Source organism: Anabrus simplex, chromosome 6 (genome assembly GCF_040414725.1).
Source record: "Anabrus simplex isolate iqAnaSimp1 chromosome 6, ASM4041472v1, whole genome shotgun sequence".
Taxonomy (NCBI): Eukaryota; Metazoa; Arthropoda; class Insecta; order Orthoptera; family Tettigoniidae; genus Anabrus; species Anabrus simplex.
In genome coordinates this window covers 50,174,025-50,196,962 of record NC_090270.1, presented here as the reverse complement: position 1 = coordinate 50,196,962, position 22,938 = coordinate 50,174,025, and the positions used below count along the sequence as shown (strand labels likewise).

The 22,938-nt window shown below is 38.3% G+C and overlaps 1 protein-coding gene across 1 annotated transcript in view; it reads right to left on the bottom strand.

Annotated features, from left to right (window-relative positions):
* LOC136875857 (uro-adherence factor A) overlaps nucleotides 1–22,938 on the bottom strand; it is a 132,986-nt gene that overhangs the window by 17,808 nt on the left and 92,240 nt on the right. Inside the window, exons 6-7 of the mRNA XM_067149477.2 lie at nucleotides 18,765–18,845; nucleotides 892–978 (exon numbers count right to left, since the gene is read on the bottom strand). Of these exons, the coding sequence (XP_067005578.2) occupies nucleotides 892–978; nucleotides 18,765–18,845 (168 nt within the window). The remainder of the gene's footprint in view (nucleotides 1–891; nucleotides 979–18,764; nucleotides 18,846–22,938) is intronic.

The window sequence follows — 22,938 nt, the reverse complement described above, 5'->3', positions numbered from 1 at the left end:
GTTATCATAGCCGGTACGGTAAAAATGTATAAGACATACATGATAGGAAATGTAATAATATATAACTTTAATTATGTAGTATTTATCGATAGGGCCAATAATAACCTAAATATATGAGAATTAAATTTTAGGCCATCCCCTAAACTACCATTTCACTCAGCGTGAATATAATTATTTATAGCCTAGATTGTAGCGACTTATTCCCTAACTTTATATACCGATTTTCATTAAAATATCTTAAACCATTTTCTCATGGTGCGTGTACATACATACAGACATCACGGAAAATTAAACTTACAATTTTCCTTGTTACTGTGGTCATGACCAGTACAGAAATATCATTCTTTTTAAATTCTGAGCAATGTACAGACACTCTTATTTTATTTATATTAAGATAAATTAAAATTAGTCAGAATTGTCTCCAAATGGCTCCTAAAATCTCTAGAAAAGTCACTAGTCGTTATCATTGAAATTCTGTCATTAAATGACTAAAAAAGACTCCATATCTAGCAACTACTCTCTAGAATCGACTAAACTGATGTGAACAAAGATGAACATACCACGTGAGAATGAGAGAATGACAATCAATGTACACGTCACGATATACCGGTTTCAATAAACATCGCACATTCATGCACATTTCTTGCATTAATAAACGAAAATATTTCATTTGAAAGTGGCCAGTGAGCGAAGGACTTCCAGCCACTGACATAAAAAAGCTGAAATGGCGAGATTTGAAAACAAATGTTTGTAGTTCACCAAAAAAAGCTAAAATCGGGAGAAATAATAGAGTAATCGGGAGGCAGGAAAAACGTCGAAAATAGGAAGTCTCCTGCCTAAATCGGGAAAGTTGGCAGGTATGTGTAAAGATATAAGAGAGAGATAAGATACCTTAACCCCAGGTATGTGTTCAAGTGGTACAAAGCATATTAGCTTATTGTCTTTGACATCAGTCACAGGCCTTAAATGTTCTGCATCCTAAAATAAACAAACAAAAAGGAACAATTACTGCAGATACTGTAGACTCACGAATTACACACTGATAAATTATGTCCGAAGACTACAAAATTATGGCTGAAAACTAGGACAGTTCAGAATGCTATTTCAATCTACTCTGTTCAATCATGCCATTTGAGGCCAAACGCATCATGTTACAGTCCCTTGAGCCACTCTTAATTCAATGTAGATTTTGGAATCAAATATAAGCCAGCCAGGCAGGAAGCTACTATGCTAACCACAGCAGTAAACTGGCTACAAAACAGCTACTATAGTCTATGAATTTACTTCCTTATATGTGACACTTTCAAGAAAACTATACCATTAACCGCAGCATGTTTATACGGTATGTAGAAAAATTGTCATGTAGTGAGGAATACAGTCCTTCTATTCAGTACCATCTGTTAACCTGATCCAAGCAACACCGGGCAAGATGGCCATGCGGTTAGGGCCCTTTCCTACCCCGTAGTCGCCATAAGACCTATCTGTGTCGGTGCGACATAAAGCAAATTGTAAAAGAAAGAAAAAATCCAAAAAACAACAGCACTGTCTGTGCACTGCAAAATCTCTAAAAAAAAGCCCCTTGATATACATTATGCACACTTAACAACTAATTCTCCAAATTTTGTTTAAATGCTCTTCTCTTCGTCTTTTCTTCGTGGGGCCTCTAAATATTAGTTCCTAATTAGCATCGATCTTTTGCTACCATGTTTTTCCTTCATTCCCACCTAGATATACCTATTAGATATACATAGCGGCAGGTTGTTCTTATTGGGTCTTCTTGGATTTTTTCTCTCTCTTCACCTGGTAGTCCTAAAGTGGAGAGTCCGATTCTACCCAGCGCCTCACATTCGAAAAGTATGTGTTCAGCTGATTCCTCTGCTTCATTGCATTTCCTACATATGTTGTCTCTTATTATTCCAATTCTATGTACTGTAGATGTTTTTTCAGATGGCAGTGTCCTGTCAACAGTCCTACTACCCATCTTATATTTTCTCTGCTGAGTTTCAACAGTTCTCTAGTATGCTTCTTGTTTGATCCTTTTTTCCTTTGTAAGCCTGCGTCCTGAAGTATTTTTCCAGTTTTCCATTTGTTTCTTTTGTACCCATTTTCCTATGTAGTATCAGGCTTGTCCATAGGAAATCCCGCTTACAGGTTCTAGGCCCACAAAATGGGTTTCTGCTCCTTTCCTGGCCAGTTTATCTGCCTTTTCATTTCCTTCTGTACCTGCATGCCCTGGTATATTATTTTGACAATGCTGTACTTTGAGAGCTTTAGGAGAAGTGAGTGGCAATACCAGACAATTCTGGATATTATCCGGGCTGCCTCTAGCGTCTTAATGGCCGCTTGGCTGTCCATGAAAGTGAAAATGTTCTTATTCCTATTGCTCATTTTCAGATTTTCTCCAAGGCATGTTGTGATAGCTATCATTTCAGCTTGAAAGACTGTAGTGTGTCTGCCCAGGCTCATCTGGATCGATCTCTCAGGTTTTGCCCCATTTATCCCTCCTCCTGTGCCATCCACAGTCTTTGAGCCATCAGTCCACCACACTATATCTTCTTTTTCAGTATTCCATTTGTTGATATCCCAGTCTTGTTTTTCTATTATCTGGGTTTCAAACGGTTTTTCAAAGTTGTACTTTGGTATCATATGAACAGAAGAACTTCCTCTGTTATTACTCTGTTAATTTTACAGTGTCCTAGATTGGGTCTTTGTGCATTCCAGCACTCTGATTGTGCCAATCTATATGAACTCATTCTAGCCTGTCCTTGTATGAAATTGCAGTGATGGGAGGTCTAGTAAAGTACTCAAGGCTTCTGTCACCGTATTTCTCATAGCAACAGTTATGGCTATGCATGCCATTCTCTGTAGGCTATCCAATCTACTGCCGACCTCTCCTTGACTTACTTTCTGCCACCAGATGATTGCAGCATAGGCCATCAACAGTCTAATGTTCACTGTGTATGTCCACATTACCACTGATGGTCTTAGGCCCCATGTCTTCCCAACGGCTCTTTTACATACATACAGCAAGTTCTTGGCCCGGGTTATGTTCCTTTCTGTATGTGGATTCCAGGTTAGTTTTTTATCTAACACTATACCTAGGTGCAGTCCCTGTTCTTCCACATATATATATCTTGCCCAAAGAGCTTCAGTGATCTCTTTCCCTATAAGTTTCTCCTTCTTGTAAAAGGAACCAGAGTTATCTAGTTTGGGTTGACTGATAGTTGTTCCTCCTGACACCAGTTCTCCACAAGGTTGAGTGATCTTTGAATGAGGTCCTGGATAACACTCATCACATTACCTTGTACCACAATCACTTGTTGAAATGTTAAATTTAACACCAGTTCCTCATTTTTCAAGCTATAAACATCTGGCTTTCAAGAAAATGACCATTATATTATGTAATATAAAATAATAAAAACATCTGAATTGACTTAAAGTGTCATTTCTGGGCGACGGTCATCTGTACAATAGGTAGCTTTCTTCTGGGTGAGTTTTCAGCTGCTGTCCGGTGTGCTGTTTGACTGTGTATGACCTCCACCATGGGTTTTTGATATATTCCATATCCTTAAACTCCTGAACTATCCTGCTGAATTAAGTTATACAGTAGAAACTCGCTTACATGTAATTCAATAAAAATAACTGAATTATTTAAAATTCAACTACTTATAATTAAGTTTGTGGGTTTTATTTCTTTTAAAATCTCCCTAGAGAAAAATGCAATCATTTTACTTATTTTTTTTAAATTATTACTTTAGTGAAGATTTTAACCCTTAACTGTTATATGTCTGTGAGATGGGTGCCAATTTTCCCAATCCCTTCTCCTTACGTGGTCCTCCTGAATTTTTACTTGTTCAAATAAAAAAAAAAAATAGTAGCCTACTCTGTCATAAGGAAAATTGTGCATTCTAACCAACATGGGTTTTCAACATTAAAAGACCAAACAAGTGGCCACATGGTTTGGGTCATATAGCTGTGAGCTTGCATTCGGGAGAACCTCGATTATACGCTCCCCGAAACCACGTTTGCCCGTATTATTCATTCAAATTACGTGGTCCCGCGAGCATCCTAATTAAATCACGTTGTAAAAATCCTGCATTATCCGTTCTTCAAAGAAACAATTTCCCGGATCAACCGTTCAGAATTTTCAGTCCCATCAACGCTAAATCCTCGATCACAGGTTTTTCAAGAAATTGTATATCACGATAGGACGGCTACGGCATACTTGCGGACATTTGCAATCGAGATAATATCTGAAAGTTAATAAAGACATTTGACTCTCTTCAGTCACTAACAGCTAAATCACTGTGTCCAGGAGTAGGAGTGAAATGGACTCAAGAAAAAAAAAAAAAAAAAAGATATCCGTAGTGCTAGAATGATGGAATACTTGGCTAAGAAGAAGAAAAAAGCTCAGCAGAGTTAAGAACAACGTGGTCCATTGTAGGCCTAAACGAATAGTACTAGTAGTAGTAATAACAATCATAATAATAATAATAATAATAATAATAATAGCAATAATAATAACAGATATTCAACTTGGGTGAGATATTACGATCTTTTAAAATAAAAACAGGTATCAGACAAGGTGATGGCTTATCTCCATTCCTTTTCGACTGTATCTTGGAAAAAGTTGTGAGAATTTGGAACGAAAAACTGAAGTACCATAATATATCACCACTTATGCTGGGGAGAAAACAAAGGTGTTGTAATAAATTGCCTAGCATTTGCAGATGATTTTGCCATATTCTCTGAAAGCCTGACATTAATGCTGAGAGATAAGTCAGGAAAGTTAGCCCATAGTAACCAAGAAAATGCACAGATTCTCGCAGAGAAATTCAACAAACTACTAAATTGCAATGATCTGCTAGAAGCATTTCAAATAACACCGAGATCCTCCAACAATTAACGAAGTACAACTAGCAATTAAATAACTAAAAAATAAAAAGGCATGTGGTGAAGATCTAGTCTTTGCAGAAATCTGAGAAAATGCCAGAAAACTTGTGATAATAAATCTCCATCAATACCTAGTAGAAATGTGGATTACAGAGAAAATGCTGGAGCATTGGACCACAGGAATAAGTCATCCATTACTTAAAATGAGAGGTAAAAACCAACCCAGATAATTACAGAGGAATAACCTTTCTGGACTGCAAATATAAAATTTTCTATCGCATAATTTACAGCAGGATCAAAAACACGCTGGAACCCTGACTTGGAGAATACCAAGGAGGATTCCGTCCATACAAAAGCTGCCCAGACCAAATTCTCAGCCTGAAACTAATAATGAAATACACTGACTGACAGAGCAAATGCAACACCAAGAAGGAGTGGTCAGAACTTTATGCCAATTGCAGGGTAGACTGCCGTCACTGAGGTATGCTCATGATGTGAAATGTGCCGCTGTGCTGCGCACGTAGCGAACGATAAATGGGACACGGCGTTGGCGAATGGCCCACTTCGTACCGTGATTTCTCAGCCGACAGTCATTGTAGAACGTGTTGTCGTGTGTCACAGGACACGTGTATAGCTAAGAATGCCAGGCCGCCGTCAACGGAGGCATTTCCAGCAGACAGACGACTTTACGAGGGGTATGGTGATCGGGCTAAGAAGGGCAGGTTGGTCGCTTCGTCAAATCGCAGCCGATACCCATAGGGATGTGTCCACGGTGCAGTGCCTGTGGCGAAGATGGTTGGCGCAGGGACATGTGGCACGTGCGAGGGGTCCAGGTGCAGCCCGAGTGACGTCAGCACGCGAGGATCGGCGCATCCGCCGCTAAGAGGTGGCAGCCCCGCACGCCACGTCAACCGCCTTTCTTCAGCATGTGCAAGACACCCTGGCTGTTCCAATATCGACCAGAACAATTTCCCGTCGATTGGTTGAAGGAGGCCTGCACTCCCGGCGTCCGCTCAGAAGACTACCATTGACTCCACAGCATAGACGTGCACGCCTGGCATGGTGCCGGGCTAGAGCAACTTGGATGAGGGAATGGCGGAACGTCGTGTTCTCCGATGAGTCACGCTTCTGTTCTGTCAGTGATAGTAACCGCAGACGAGTGTGGCGTCGGCGTGGAGAAAGGTCAAATCCGGCAGTAACTGTGGAGCGCCCTACCGCTAGACAACGCGGCATCATGGTTTGGGGCGCTATTGCGTATGATTCCACGTCACCTCTAGTGCGTATTCAAGGCACGTTAAATGCCCACCGCTACGTGCAGCATGTGCTGTGGCCGGTGGCACTCCCGTACCTTCAGGGGCTGCCCAATGCTCTGTTTCAGCAGGATAATGCCCGCCCACACACTGCTCGCATCTCCCAACAGGCTCTACGAGGTGTACAGATGCTTCCGTGGCCAGCGTACTCTCCGGATCTCTCACCAATCGAACACGTGTGGGATCTCATTGGACGCCGTTTGCAAACTCTGCCCCAGCCTCGTACGGACGACCAACTGTGGCAAATGGTTGACAGATAATGGAGAACCATCCCTCAGGACACCATCCGCACTCTTATTGACTCTGTACCTCGACGTGTTTCTGCGTGCATCGCCGCTCGCAGTGGTCCTACATCCTACTGAGTCGATGTCGTGCGCATTGTGTAACCTGCATATCGGTTTGAAATAAACATCAATTATTCGTCCGTGCCGTCTCTGTTTTTTCCCCAACTTTCATCCCTTTCGAACCACTCCTTCTTGGTGTTGCATTTGCTCTGTCAGTCAGTGTATTACAAGTGCATAAATAAACAGCTCTTTATTCATCCGTAGATTTCAAAACACCATATATACAGTAGAACTCCAGATGATCACACTACGGCTTACTTGTTTGTTATTTTTCGAAAGCTTATACTAAGTGAAAATGTATGTTTAATTTCATTCCGAAAAAATTATAGTACCGTATTTCTCCGAATTCAAGACGACCCCCATTTTTTCCTTCATAAAATTTAAATCAGGCTGAAAAAGTGCTTTGTAAAATCTGTAGCGTTATTAACAAAAACGCTACCTGTGATACATATATATATGTGTGAACTATCTACTATCTACGCGACATACATTTATATGGTGTCTCTCATCGGAACTGGTAAATTAGCTAATTCCTCTATGGACATTATGTTCATGGGCTAAGTACTGTATTGAGCCGTGATTTTCCCGTTCATATGGAACTGTTATTCTACTCTATGGAAAGACTAAAACCTTGAGTCTGGTAGACTTGATTATTTTAAAGCATGAGCGCTGTGAACTGTTGGAATATTGGTCATATTTCCTGTCTAAACGTGGCTATTGTGACCTTTCGGAACACTGTTTAGTGCTTGGTAATACTTCTGCATGGTATTATTACATAGTGGAACGATACATGACTCATACGCCATCTGTGAGAGTGGCTAGCAACTTATCTTGGTGGTTCAGCGGTCTCCGCCAGAGCGTGTAGCGGGGTCGAGACTGTGTCGCGCCTAGTGACGGTGTGTGAAAGTCGTCTTTTAGCTGTTGGACTCGCTCGTGGCTGGAAGCTAAGCCGTGTTTAACGGCTACTCTATAACCAAAATGATTATAAGGAAAACTGTGGGTATCGGGTGATAAGGGGAGTACTCCTCGCCTAACGAGGAAGTATAATGCTGTACCGTAGTTAAGTATATTCGTTTTTAGTATGTAAGTTATTCTTTAATTTCTTATTTGTGAAGTGCCGTGGTAGTGGGTTGTAGCACGAGGATGTTACCTGAGCATTACTGATCACCACAAAAGTTCGCCTTTTGGTCTTATTAATGGGTATATATCGTTTTGGTGTAGTTTTCTGTATTCTATAAGTGTATTTATTGTAAGTGTAGTTAAGCTAAGGCTTGGTGATGGAGGTCATATTTGAAGTGTGTGCTGCGTAACGGCGAAGTGCAGTGTCTGCTCTAGGTAACAGTCAAAATTCGTTTCTGCCTTTTCTAAATCTGGTGATTCTCATTGTTAATTCTTGTTTCTGATGTATCTACGTGTGTTTTGGTGTATTATTTGATTCGTGTGCTGTTTCTTTTGATAAATTGCATCTTCATTTTACCGTGTTTATTGTGGTGTACACTATCATCTGTTCTCTCTGATATTTTGTTCCCCTACTATTGTTTTGTGATTCGGTTCGTGTGATTCGGCCTTCCGTTACTCGTGTTACGACCTAACTACTACGATTGTACTGAACACCACCCATTTCTCTTAAAGGGCATCGTTATTATTATCATTATTTTTATTATTATTATTAGTTGGATTTTTCATAGATTTTTATTTAATTCATACGTATGACTAGGGAATTGGATTGTATATTTCTTGCATTTCTGCGGGTGGTTTTATTTTATTATTGCCCTAATAATATTAGGATACCTACATTTATTACTACGATGAAATTCTTTAACAATGTAAAAATTTGAAGATTTAATTGAGGGTTTTGGGCACCCCTAGTGTGGAGTGATTGTTGCTTGGGGCTTATCTTCTCTTCTCAGTATTGTTGATTATCTTATCTTATCGCCGTGTGGCAGTTACGCAACTGTCATTGTCATTATTGTCTTGTGGGTATTAGCATCGGCTGTCGCATGCCGCTGTCATTAGTATGATGTTTAGTTTTGCGGTATTGAGGCAAAATCGTGTGTTTTTCTATCTTGTAATGTGGGTTCCGCCTCATTAAATTGCGCATTTCTGGTCGTGTTGTTACCGATTACCACATCTACTATGTGGAGTGATTTTATTTATAATGTATTAGTGTTGATTTTATTTTTAACTATTGTAGGCCTACGACATGTGTTTTCATATTGGTCGGTTGTAGCGTAAAGTCCCGTTATTTTCTTGCATTGTTTGTTTACGTTATGTGAGTTTGTGAGGAATGATCCTTCCGCTGGGACGTGTCGAAGCCCTCTATTAAATAATTCATTGTAAATTTTATTAATATTTTATGTTTGCTCACGAACACTTATAGTAATTTATTTAGTTAGCTGACTGGTGCACCAGAATTTTATTTTACAAAGAAGACTTATTTTAAAGAACATTAATTTTATTTATATCTAGATTTGTTACCTGTTTTATGTTCGTGGATGCCAAAAGGAAAATAATTTTTTTTTTTAATTCATTACGTTAACTGGGGTCTAATGATTTTTCTTTTATTTTTAAATAATATGTAAGAATGAATTTTCTTTTAAGTATAAATTAATTTAAAATTTTATGTTGGTGTTATTTGGGCGATGTCGGTCGCAATTCCTAATGATCCCATCCTCTAAAAAAAAATTTTTTTTCTTTGGGTTTGGTCCTGCATACTTCCATTTTTGCCTTTGGTGATGTTGTTTTCTGTTATCTTGTATGCGCACGTCCCAATGACGCTTGTCATTTTCTTGTATTGTTTGAGGGCGTTGCAAATCATATGAATGCCTTTGTTGTATAGTACACATTTTTAGACAATTTTTAGACACCAAACATTGGCTTTCGTTATGCCGTACTTTTTGCGGCTGCACAATTATTCTTTATTTCCGCGGGTTTAATGACCATTAACTTAAAATTGGTATCATAATACCAAAGAGAACCCATTTAAAATTTGCCACCAATACCTATTCTATGCGTCTCTACAATACGAAGATCAATCAGGAAAATATTCATGCTGTCTATAAAACTGTTACTTTTACTCAGCGTCAGATATAACCGGCTACCACTACACGCAAATCTCACTTGCTGGGTTCGGGCAACTTCAATGGCTCGCGATTTATAGGCCTAATCGCGGACGATGAAGGTCAACGAACGAATTTATTGCGCTGCGGTGGCCATTCCGCCCTTGCGTTTTTCGTGCATACATCTCACAATTTCATCTTCGACTCCTTTAAAGTGTCCTTGTTGCGCAACACCAAATGCACTTTTAGTACAGTACGCATTTTTTAGATATCTTTGTCTTCACGCTAATGCCAAATATGGCTTTACTTACGCCTATGCCGTATTTTCTTGGGGCTGCATAATTACTCTACATTTTCGAGTGTTTAATAACCATTACCTTAAAATCGACATCATAATATCAACGAGAATCCGTTGAAAATTATCTTTACAATATGACTATACATCACCAAAATATTCCTGCTGTCTATAAACTTAATTTTACTAAGCGTCAGGTATAGTAGATGCATTATAACTCTGCCACTGAGTAGCCGTGGCCTTTCTAAGAATTTGAAGGCTCGCATGTTTTGATGCCATTGTGTAGATTTAAGAAAATTTTTGTAGAGGCTAATAGAACGTCATTCTCTCTTCACTATTTCCTGAGATCCAGTGACATTACACACAGGCACTGTACAACCGGTTGCCGTCGCTAGCGATGTATAATACAGAGGTGGTTGTTTATTGTCAACGAGTGTGTGTGTGTGTGTGTGTGTGTGTGTGTGTGTGTGTGCGCGCGTGCGTGCGTGCATGCGGGGGTGAAAAGAAAAAGCATGGTTACTGTGGTAGCTGCCAATGGCATCCATTAACTTACTGTTAGGCTGTGAATGCAAGACAACCCTTGATTTTTCACATGAAATTCTGAGAAAGAAAACGTAGTCTTGGATTCGGAAAAATAACTGTATCACTCCAGAGGCTTCTGTGGCAAACATTTCAGTTTTCTTCTTCAAACGGCGTCACCTGACCTAACCGTATATGTATAATGAAAACATTTTTCAAACGCATGTACAGAAATGATAACCTCCTCGCTAAAAATTTACATGGAAATAGCCTTTCCAAAATTTAACTAGACACGAGAAAATATAATCTAACCTCAGAAATCAGTGATGTGCTCTGCCATTTCTTGAGGTGTATCACATTCTTACTTATTGTCAGTGAAGAGTATTAAAATTAAGCGAGCTTTTACTTGGCCATTATTTCTAATGAGTTAACAACTGCTATTCGCCACATCATTTACGTATTTATTACGAAAAGTGTTATCCTCTTCCATACCAAAGGTAAATGTCAATGAGAGAACTCGCTAATGGACATAGCGAGGAAACGATACCAAAGGTAATCGATCGTATGCAACATAATCGCTGGGGTGCATAAATATCAGTAACGGAAAAAATCATGCGCGCTTAATCACTCGTAATAACAGTTTAACATGGGAATTTTGAAGGAACAGCAAAATAATGTCGTTATAATGGGGTTCTCGTTAAATGCCATACTTGCTATAGCGAACTTCTACTGTATATGTAATATGCTTTTACATCACATCGATACAGATAGGTCTTATTAAATGTTCAACATTTATTTATTGAAACCACCTATTCAATATTGGTTGAGCTTTTATGACTATAACAATGTCATTACATTAAGGGTTTGAGTATGGTACATGTTTCGCCTGGCATTGCAGGCATCATCAGCCATTAATTCTATCTCCAAGTCAGGGCTCTGAGTGGGTGCTATTTTAGGATTAATCATAGTCAATATTATTTATATAACAGTGCAAAGGAGTGATCAAGCCGTTCATGTTTTAAAGTTCTAATGTGACATTTTATTCTTGTTCACATTTAATGGAAATACAGTAGAAGTCCGCTATAGCGAGTACGGCATATAACGAGAACTCCGTTATACCGACAACTTTTTTCTGTCCCTTCAAAATTCCTATATTAAACTGTGTATCGTCCTTCGGGTACAGCGAGAACCCTATCACTGGCGCATCCGTCATTACAAGCGATTAAGCGCGCGCGATTTTTTCTGTTACCAATATTTATGCACCCCAGTGATGATATTGCATGCGATCAATTACCTTCGGCATCGTTTCCTCGCTATGTGCACTAGCCATTTCTCTCGTCGACATTCGAAGGCGATGTCGGAGTCGATTAGTAATATCCGTCGACAGCTGTTCCGTAAAGAAAATTTGAAATGAAAGAGAACATATTTTCGTTATAAATGCGTAAATAACGTGTCCGATAACGGTTGTTAACTCGTTAAAAATTAAGGCTGACTAAATGACCGCTTAATTTTGAGGCTAAATACTGCAATTAAGTAAGAATGGGATACACCTCGAGATATGGCAGAGTGCTTAACTGATTTCACAGGTTAGTTTGTATTTTGTCGCGTCTGGTTAAATTACGGAAAGGCTATTATGAAAATTTATAGCGAGAAAGTTATACTTTCTCTATTGGAGCTTGCTTTTCATCATACGTATAGTATGGTTAAGTTAGGATACGTGACGCTGTTTGAATAAGAAAACTGAAACGTTTGCAACAAAATGTGATCGATCATCTTTGGTACAGTACGGTATAGTTTTCTCACTTTGTGCATTTGCGAGGTCTCTCGTTGACATTCAAAGGCGATGTTGGAGTTGATTAGTAATACCCATCGACTGCTGTTCCCTGAAGAAAATTCGAAATGAACGAGTATAATACGTTTTCGTAATAAATGCGTAAATAACGTGGCCGATAGCAGTTGTTAACTCGTAAAAATAAAGACTGAATAAACGATATCTTAATTTTAGTGTTATATACGGAAATTACATAAGAATGTCATCCACCTCAAGATATGGCAGAGTACATTACTGATTTCAGAGGATATTTCATATCATCTCGCGTCTAGTTACGGCTATTTACATGTAAATTTTTCGCGAGGAGGTTATTTCTCTACATGCGTTTCAAATATGTTTTCATGATAGGCTACATGTTAGGTTAGGTGACGCTGTTTGAAGAAGAAAGCTGAGGTGTTTGCCACAGAAATCTCTGGAGTGATACCGTATTTCTCTGAATCCAAGACTTTTTTTACTCAGAATCTCATGCGAAAACTCAAGGGTTGTTGCATTCGCGGCCTAACAGTGAGTTAATGGATACCACTGGCAACTACCGTGGTAACCACGCTGCTTCTTTTCACACGCGCACAGAACACACTGACAATAAACGACCACCTCTTTACTACACATCGCTACCGGTTGTACAGTGTACAGTGCCTGTGTGTTTCTCAAATCTGCAGAATGGCATCAAAACATGCGACCCTTTGAATTCTTAGAAAAGCCATGGCTACTCATTGGCAGAGTCATAACGCGTCTATTGTACTTGACGCTTAGTAAAATTAAGGTTTATAGACAGCAGGAATATTTTCGTGATGGACAGTCGTATTGTAAAGATACGTGGAAAAGGTATTGCTGGCAAATTTTCAACGGGTTCTAGTCGATATTATGATGCCAATTTTAAGTTAATGTTTATTAAACACTTGGAAATGTAGAATAATTGTGCAGCCGCAAGAAAATACGGCATAGGCCTAACTAAAGCCAATATTTGGCGTTAGCGAGAAGACAAACAGCTAAAACAATGCGTACTGTACAAAAAATGCATTCAGTGGTCCGCAACAAGGACGTTCTAAAGAAGTCGATGATGAAATTGTGAGGTATGTGCACGAAAAACACCAGGGCGGTTGGTCATACCGTGGTGCAATAAACTGTTCGTTGACTTTCAACGTTCGTGATTAGGCCTATACATCGCTAGCTGTTGAATTTGGCCGCACCCGACAAGCGAGATGTGCGTGTTGTGGTAGCCAGTTATATCTCACGCTGCGTAAAAGTAACAGTTTTATAGACAGCAAGAATAATTTCCTGATGGATCGTTGTATTGTAGAGACGCATGGAATAGGTATTGCCGGAACATTTTCAACGAGTTCTCTTCGTTATTATGATACCAATGTTAAGTCAATGGTCCTTTAACCCACGGAAATATTGATTGGTGGAAAAACACTTTTCTTATCTATACTTTGAATATGTCAATACGGAAAATGAAATTTATAAATAATAATACGAAAGTCAATGTTCGGTGTCTAAAAATAGTCTAAAAATGCATAGGCCTGTATGATTTTACAAACTTCTTTCTGAGCCTGATTTACATTTTTTGAAGGAGTGGGGTTCATCTTGGATTCGGAGAAATACGGAACTATATTTTTTCAGAATGAAATTAAACATACACTTTCATGTAGTATCGGATTACGAAAAATAAGAAACAAGTAAACCGTAGTATGGATATCATCTGCGGAAACGTAAGTTTTGAACAAACTGATTGCCGTTTTATACCGATTTTAAAGGGCATGAACGGTTTTCCGTCTTTTATACAAAAATCGGATATAATGACAATCCATTATAGCAAGTAAATTTTTCGCTGTTATGAATTCTCGCTATAACGGACTTCTACTGTATATCGACTGTTAACTTTCATAATGTCGGTAATGAGAACGGCTTGATACAATTGGGATTAAATCATCTGTACATTTTTACAACTTATTGGAGATTAACAAGTGCTAGAACTATTCTTAAAAACTATTTTTACACAATTTACATAATATATACAAACTTATGGTACATTTTGGAACTGAACTGGTCGAACTTGTCTTGAAGTTTCAGTGGGATGTCTTACTCATATCCTGTCAAATAGAGAAAATGTTGATACTGGGATGGCATTGTAGTCTATTGAAGTCATAGCATTTAAATATTCTTGCATTGCATTGTGCTACAAATATAAAAAGAATATTTAAATGCTATGACTTCAGTACACTACAATACCATCCCAGTATCAGCATTTTCTCCATTTGACAGGATATGAGTAAGATATCCCACTGAAACTTCAAGACAAGTTTGACCAGTTCAGTTCCAAAATGTACCATAAGTTTGTATATATTTTGTAAATTGTGTAAAAAATAGTTTTTAAGAATAGTTTTTAGTTAATCTCCAATAAGTTGTAAAAATGTACAGACGACTTAATCCCAATTGCATCAAGCCGTTCTTATTACTGACATTATGAAAGTTAACAGTAAATATATTACCATTAAATGTGAACAAGAGTAGAATGTCACGTTAGAACTTTAAAACATGGACGGCTTGATCACTCCTTTGCACTGTTATATAAATAATATTGACTATGATTAATCCTAAAATAGCACCCACACAGAGCTCTGACTTGGAGATAGAATTAATGGCTGATGATGCTTGCAATGCCAGGCGAAACATGTACCATACTCAAACTTAATGTAATGACATTGTTATAGTCATAAAGACTCAACCAGTATTGAATAGGTGGTTTCAATAAATTAATGTTTAACATTTAATAATTGAATTTCAATATGGTCAAAATGAAAATAATCACTTGTAACAGATAGGTCTTACGGCAACAGTGGGATAGGAAAGGGCTAGGAGTGGGAAGGAAGTGGTCGCGGTCTTAATTATGGTACAGTCCCAGCATTTGCCCAGTGTGAAAATGGAAAACCAAAGAAAACCATCTTCAGAGCTGCTGACAGTGGGATTCGAACCCACTATCTCCCGAATGCAAGCTCACAGCTGCACGATCCTAACCGTATGGGCATTTGCTCAGTAACAATAAAGTTAATAACAATAATACAATAAATAAAACTATATGTCCTTTTCTCTCTACGGGGTCGAGTATGAAGCGAGATAAATCTTCTTAGCATTTTTACAACAACTGTTTCATGTATTCACCCTTCATTGTTTTCTTGATTTTTAATATTTAGAAATACTGCCTTCCAATGAAGGTCGCCAGTAAGACTCAGAATACAATCCTAAGGCCCGGTTTCATCAACACATGTTAGTATTTAACAAGGTGTTAAATCATTTTAACATACGATTTAAGAAAATTTGCATTTCATTAACAAACGTTAAACTGCGTATTAAAGTTAACATCAGCCATTTCCAATGTTGAATGGCTAACATTAGCATTTAGCAACCTGTTCCAAAATGGCTGCTGTGAATCTCGCTTTCGATGCAGAATTGCTCTATTTAGATCTTTTACAAAACAATCCTGATCGAAGAAGAGTTCAGCGACGTAATGACTTTTGAAAATTTGACGGATGCGGAATTTCTTCATAGATACAGGTTATCGAAAACAGTCGCTGCTAAGGTTGTTGACGAAATTCGAGTGAGGTTAGAATATCCTACGAAGAGAAACTTAACCTCTTTCTCCAATGTTGCAGGTACTGATAATATTACGATTTTTTGCTACTGGTTATTTTCACTTAATAGTCGGAGACAATGCTGGAATTTCTAAAGCCAATGTTAATAGAGTTGTTTTGTCGAGTGTCTGCAGCAATGGCATCCATGAGGAGGAGGAGGTATATAACATTACATTCCCTTCAGTAGAAGAGCGTCAGCAAATTATCCGTGACTTCTATGAAATAAGCTGTTTTCCTAGTGTTTGTTCTAGGTGCAATAGATTACACAAATGAAAGAATCCAATCACCTGGAGGCAATTGGGCTTAAATATATCCTAATCGGAAGGGATATTTCTCTGTTAATGTTCAGGTGATTAATGAGCCTAACCTCCAAATCAGGGATATACTTGCTAGGTGGTCTGGTTCTGCACACGACAATACAATATTTAATAACTCCCATATCGGAGCACAGTTTGAAGTTGGACAATTAACGAAGTGATTTTGTTAGGTGACAGTGGATACCCGCTAAAAAAGTATCTGTTAACCCCATTGAAACCATCGCGGACTTTCTCCCACGCATCGTCCTTTTGTTTTATCGTCAAGCCATCCGTGCACTTGCACTCAATAACTTATATACATTTACTAACTAATTCAATTAACAACTCTCTTTCGAAGGAGGAAAAATTAGAACTACGATTCCGTTTCACTTCTCACGCCATATTTTACAGCTGTACGCAAACAAAAGCGCATCGGAGCGCGCTGTAAAACAGCATGTTCTTACCACTGTCTGCTGCCTCCTTGATTCGCACCAGTTCGCAATATTGGGAGAGTTAACAGTGGATTAGTTAACATTTCACAAGAAAAGTTTGATGAAACGCAAGAAACCTAGCAAGATGTTAAAATTTTAACTCAGTATTAACTAACTACTTGTTAGTATATATTTAACATGTGTTGATGAAACTGGGTCTAAATTTGTTATAAAGAACAGTGTAAAATACATACATGTACAATTTATAGTTCTTTGTACCCAGAAGTCACTGCACAAAATGGGAAGCTTTTGCATACTTAATGCCACCTCCTACTTAAAAAAAAAAACAGGAAAAAAAGAGGGTCTAATATGCAAGGAAATAAGGTATACTTTCACAGAAGCACACTAGCTCAGTTACAATTTCATAACTTCTGATCAGAAAGGCTGGTAATTGGACCCTGCCAGCACAAGTTTGGATATCAGCAGCTGTCACACATCTTGACCACAGGTCCCTTTAAACAACAAACATCGTCATCAGATCCAAACCTGCCACCCATGATGCCAAATTCTGCCCACTGTAGCTTAATGACAATAAGTCACTTGACAATGTTACCACTACTACCTCACTATGCTACAAGAATACATTCTTCTTTCCCAGCCTGAAACTCATTGTCAGTCAGTACAAAGACTCAGTGAAGAGTACAATATGTTGTACAGATGGATTTATGCATGTGGTGAGTGGGGGTAGTTAACCTCCTTTTACTGGTAAATGTATTGTCATAATCACGGACAAGTGGCTGATTCGCAGAGGTAAAAGGTGATCCGTGAAAGTGTTTCGTCAAGTGCCTCTTCTCCCATGAAAATATCTAATAAAGAACAGGATGCGAATTTAGTTGCATGCTCACCTTCCACATCTGCTTCAACTCTCACCGGTAAGGTTACTTATTCGACGAAAACAGAAATGTACAAATGTTTAGGACTTTAACTATGAAACTATTATGAAAATATGGTTTGATGAAGCCAGGTAAGAATGAGGACATGAAGATCCACGTTATAGATTTTGCAAGAACTGTCGTGTCCACATATTCATTTGGCTCCAGTGCTAATAACTTTTTTTTTTTCAATTTGCTTTACATCACACCGACACAGATATATCTTATGGCGACAATGGGATAGAAAAAGCCTATGAGTGGGAAGGAAGTGGCCAGGGCCTTAATTAAGGTACAGCCTCAGCATTTGCCTGGCGTGAAAATGGGAAACCCTGGAAAACCATCTTCACGGCTGCTCACAGTGGGGTTCGAACCCACTATCTCCCAGATGCAGCTCATAGCTGCGCGCCCCTAACCACACGACCAACAAGTGCTAATTATTCAGCCAATGTAGAAAACTGGTCAGAATATAGTAAATGCCTTACTCAGGTGGTGGTGGTGGAGGAGGAGGAGGTTGCACAAGGCTCGGGATTTAGGGACTAAATAAATCCGTTTGTCCTGGATGACAAAACTGAATGGTAGTGATTTTTTTTGTTTTTTGTTACAAGTGAAAAACCATTTAATAATTTAACAGTAATTATGTTAATAACTTTACATCTCAATAACGATTTTTACAGAACTGAGAGACATCAAAGTGCCTTTCACATGCCAGAAAATCTACTGGATACGAGGCTGGTATATTTGTGTACCTTCAAATATCGCCGGAATGAGCTGAAATTGAACCCATCAGGAGGCCAGCATTCTACTGTCTGAGTCACTTAGACCAGCTGTCTACATAACATATATTATCGAAAAACTCAACTACTTTCCAAACATTCTGGACTGCCACAAGGACACAGTTTAACTACATCAAAAAATAACAAAATTAAATTTCAATAATTAATAACACAATATACAATCTATAGCATTAAACACTGCAAAATACGAAGACAAATTAAAGAACAATACATTTAGGACATTGAGGGAACTTCTGTGAATACAAACGTGATTTTTAAATTGAAAAAGATCCTCGTAAAGTGGCAATTAACAAAGGATTGATTCTGGACTTCTGTAAGCAGAAACTGTTCCAGAAATTCATAAAAATACCTACTTACAGTGCTACGTACCCCTACAATTAAACCTAATACTTCCACCTATTCTAAATGGTACATATCATATAATGTACCTTTATTCTTGGTGAGTTTTCATCTGATGGTACGTCTGCTGGTTGACTACTTCTGGATACAGGCTTCAATAATTCTGCATCCTAAAACAAAAACAAAAATACTATTAGTAAATAATGTTATTGGTTTTACGTCCCACTAAATACAGTACTTTTACAGTTTTCAGAGAAATTACTATTGCTGTCGTTCACTATCTTGTAAGGATATTTTTCCATTTTGCCAGCGTACAGTGAGGTTAGGATTTTCAAAATTTACATGAATCTATCTACGAGCTCTCTATTCCCTACCTCGGGGAGGTCGAAACTCAACAAGGACACAGCCTAATTACGGACATGCAGCGCTTCTGATTTTTGCAAAAACTATCATTAGAAAAATATTACTATACGGCAGAAACACACATATTATCGAAACTGGACTATTATTAGAAACAGATACATTATAAAATAAATAAAAGAATAAATAAAGTTGGAGAGAGAAGAATCTTCAGAAAGATCCTAGGCCAGGTACTGGAAGATGGGGAATCCTGGAGATGTCACAATTTAGAGCTTTACTCCCAGATAGTGAAGCTCTTTGATTGCCAGGAAAGGTAGGGTAGCTTTCTATAGTTATGTGGCAAGATTATCCCCCGACAAACTAACCTACCACACGTTCACTCTCTGGAGAAACAAGGAAGTCCATACCACATAGTTGACGGTGACTAAAGAGGACATAAAAGAACTGGGGCTGGCAGATGTACAAAACAGACAGGCTGTAAGACTGATCCTGAAGGAAGTCTCTGGTTTTCAGGAAAAAACACTGAAGAAGAAAGGTACCCCCTGGTCAGAGGAAAAAAGAAGCTACTCAGGGAGAAGATGCAACAATACTAGGCAGAGATCAAAGCCCAAACAGCATCACGCATCTCGACTATGTTTCACAAGGGAACATAGGGACTGGACATTACAACAATGGAAGCAAGTGCTGTTTACTGACGAATCATAATTTGGCATGACAGTAGAGAAAGGGTCTGGAGAAGGCCTAGGGAGAGGTATACCCTTGCATGTTCTCACTGAGGACACCTTTTCAGGGTGGTTCCCTGATGGTATGGGGAGGAATCAGCATGACTGCAAGGATGGATTAGGTCTTCGAGGAGCAGGGAGCCTCATAGCACATTGGACTGTGAAGGAAATCTTTCTGGAACATGTGCCTTTCACTCTATTTATTGGTGATGGCTTCACACTAATGCAGGTCAATGCGTGCCCACGTTACGAGATGTTTGCAAAAGATCTTGGACGAAGTGGAGATTCATATTATATCTTGGCCAGCATGAAGCACCAATTTGAATCTTATTGGGCATCAAGAGGAACAGTTGGAGAGAAGGGTCCATCAGCACTATCCAGACATCCTACAGGACTTACGAGAGGCCCTTCTGGAAGAATGGGAGATGATTTCTCAAGAGAACATTGCTGTGTTAATCAGGGGCATGCCTGGAAAGGTTGGATGCTGTGATTAGCGCAATCGAACTTCAATATCTCGAGTCACCTAGAGAGATATATTTTATTTTGAGTTACCGAAATTTCAAGATATGGAGAAATTCCTTTTTTGAGCATGTACAGCACATAACCAAATCATGTATCTATTACTATTTAACCATATTAAAAAATTTGAAGTACTGCACTTTATCATTTTAATTACAATACAACCCTTATTACAGCAACTCACTGAAAACAGAATACATTAACTAGAGGAACATGAAGTCCCTGTTAACAACTTCTTCGGTTTTTTACTCTAAAGCTTCCTTTCTTTCACATAGTTTTCAACAGCAGTTATTGCTGTGAAAACTATCCTTTACAATTGAAGAGCAGTAATGCCTGATCTGCTGACGGTACAGCAGAAGGCTCATGCTGCTCCAACTGCCTATGGTCAACACACCAGGGGTGGAGAGGTACGCTGCTATGGAAGCATACCAAGGTCGGCTGGGAAGATGCAATGTTACAATAAATGCTGTACTGCACAATTAATGTTGAACAAAATTCGAATTACAGAATATTTTCTTCTTCTACATAGGAAACTTTTGCTTCAAGAAATCAAAAACTTTGCGTAATGGAATTTCGAGTAATAGAAACATAAATATAAGTGAAGAACAGGACTAACAGCCAGAAACTTGAAGTTGCATCGAGATACTGAAAATTCGAGTAATGGAGGTTCTAGATATCACGTTTCAACTGTAATAAACACATTTGAGAGTGAGAAAAGGAAGTCTGTGAAGTGTAGAAAACCACAACAAATGTGAATTAACTTCAAGAGTTCCTTCAAAATTTGCTTCAAGTGTAAATCTAGTGTGTTATTTCTGTATCTCTAGCTTAATTTGATCAAATTGTTTACAAGCAATCGTTCTTTTTCATTGTTGGACACCTAAAGGAGTCTGTACCACAACATTTTATCATAACATAGTAAATTAGTGTCATAAAAGTGGTTGGAATTTGAAATTTAAAATAAACCTCAGTGTTTTCAAGGAATTAAAGTCTTGTGTTTTTTGTGCTACAGAGTGTAGTTCTGTCTAAACTCTGTACATGATAAAAGTTTCTGAAATTATAATTTCCCATCTTTTATGCCTTGTACATTTTTACCTTACAAATTAAGGAAATGGATGTATTCACTAATTTCAAATGTTATTGTTTAGTCCATCAATGGTGAGCACTGCTGACATGAAAATGTTGCTCAGTCATGGTAACAAATTAACTGGCAATGTTTGATTTTACAAAGGCTATTTTTTAATTATGGGCTTTTAAAATCCTGCACATTCAGTCTTTCACACATGCGCACTAACTCCCAGCATTTCTTGCATGTTCAGTATGTACTGGAATACATTAAGATGATAAAGTGATCCACCGTGTGAGATACCGTCAGTTATCTGGTTCAGGACAACAAGGAATGTGCCACTGGCAGAGATTCATCACCAGACCTATGGAGCATATGGTCCAAAAACTATGAGAGAAGGAAAAGTCCATTATGTGGCTAAGGTTATTCACCCTTTGTGCAAACAGACAATTCACATTATCCTCCCTGTCACTTCACTTTCAACACATTTCAAAGTCAGTTCTTTACAAAATTGTGTCAGATGAGTTGGACTACAAAAAGTTGTGCAATCGGTGAAATCTGAAGATGCTGACCAAGAAATGAAAAATGAAGAGAGATGCCAATGCTTTGACATTTTTGACCCAACACAATGAGGAAGGTGACGTGTTATTGGACAACATCATCAAGGTGTAAACTATCAACCTCATGGTCCCTATTGATGTATTCTTCTTCTTTTTTTGTTTATGACCACATAGGATCACTTTAGTCAGTCCGTCATTCCGGTCTCTTTGAAGGGATTGTTCGGGCTTTGCGGTCCTCCCAGTACTTCTTCAGACACTCCGATCTTCGTGCCCTTTCCTCAGTTGAAAATGTGTGTGTTGTTGGTTTGTTTTGTGTAAGGGTAAAGCGGAGGTTTGTATTCTTGAGTTTTGTATTCAATTTTATCTTATTTGTGGTGTCTTCTGCTGTAAGGCCTATTTCCTTCAGATCCTCTCTTACTTCTCTGATCCATTTACATCCTGTTGTGGTATTTTTTGAGACGAGATTGTGTTGTACTAGTTGTTTCAGAAGTCTTGAATCCTGCATCCTCATGATATGTCCAAAGAATCCCAGTCTCCTCTTACACATAGCATCTGTAATGAGTTCTAGCTCTTTGTACACGACTTTGTTAGGTATTAACCGCCACTGTCCATCTTTCTGGTATTTTTTGTTGATGCAGGTTCTTCCAATCCTCCTTTCAGTTTTCGGAAGTCTGTCAGTCTTTGATTGTTTATTCAGGTGAAAAAGTGTTTCTGCTGCATATGTAGCTTCTGGTTTTATAACTGTGTTGTAGTGTTTTATTTTTGTATTTATTGACAGACATTTCTTTTTGTAGATATCCCATGTTAACTTTTGTGCTTTAACTAATCTACTTGTTCTTATTTGGATTGAGATTTTTTTCATTTAGGTTATGTGTTACTACTTCTCCAAGATATTTAAATTGAGTTACTATTTTGATTTTATTACCATTTATGGTGACTTCTTTTAGCTGTGATGGTTTTTGCGGCATAATTTCTGTTTTTTCAAATGATATTTTAAAGCCAATTTTATTTGCAATGTTTTGAAGTTCTGATATCTGGG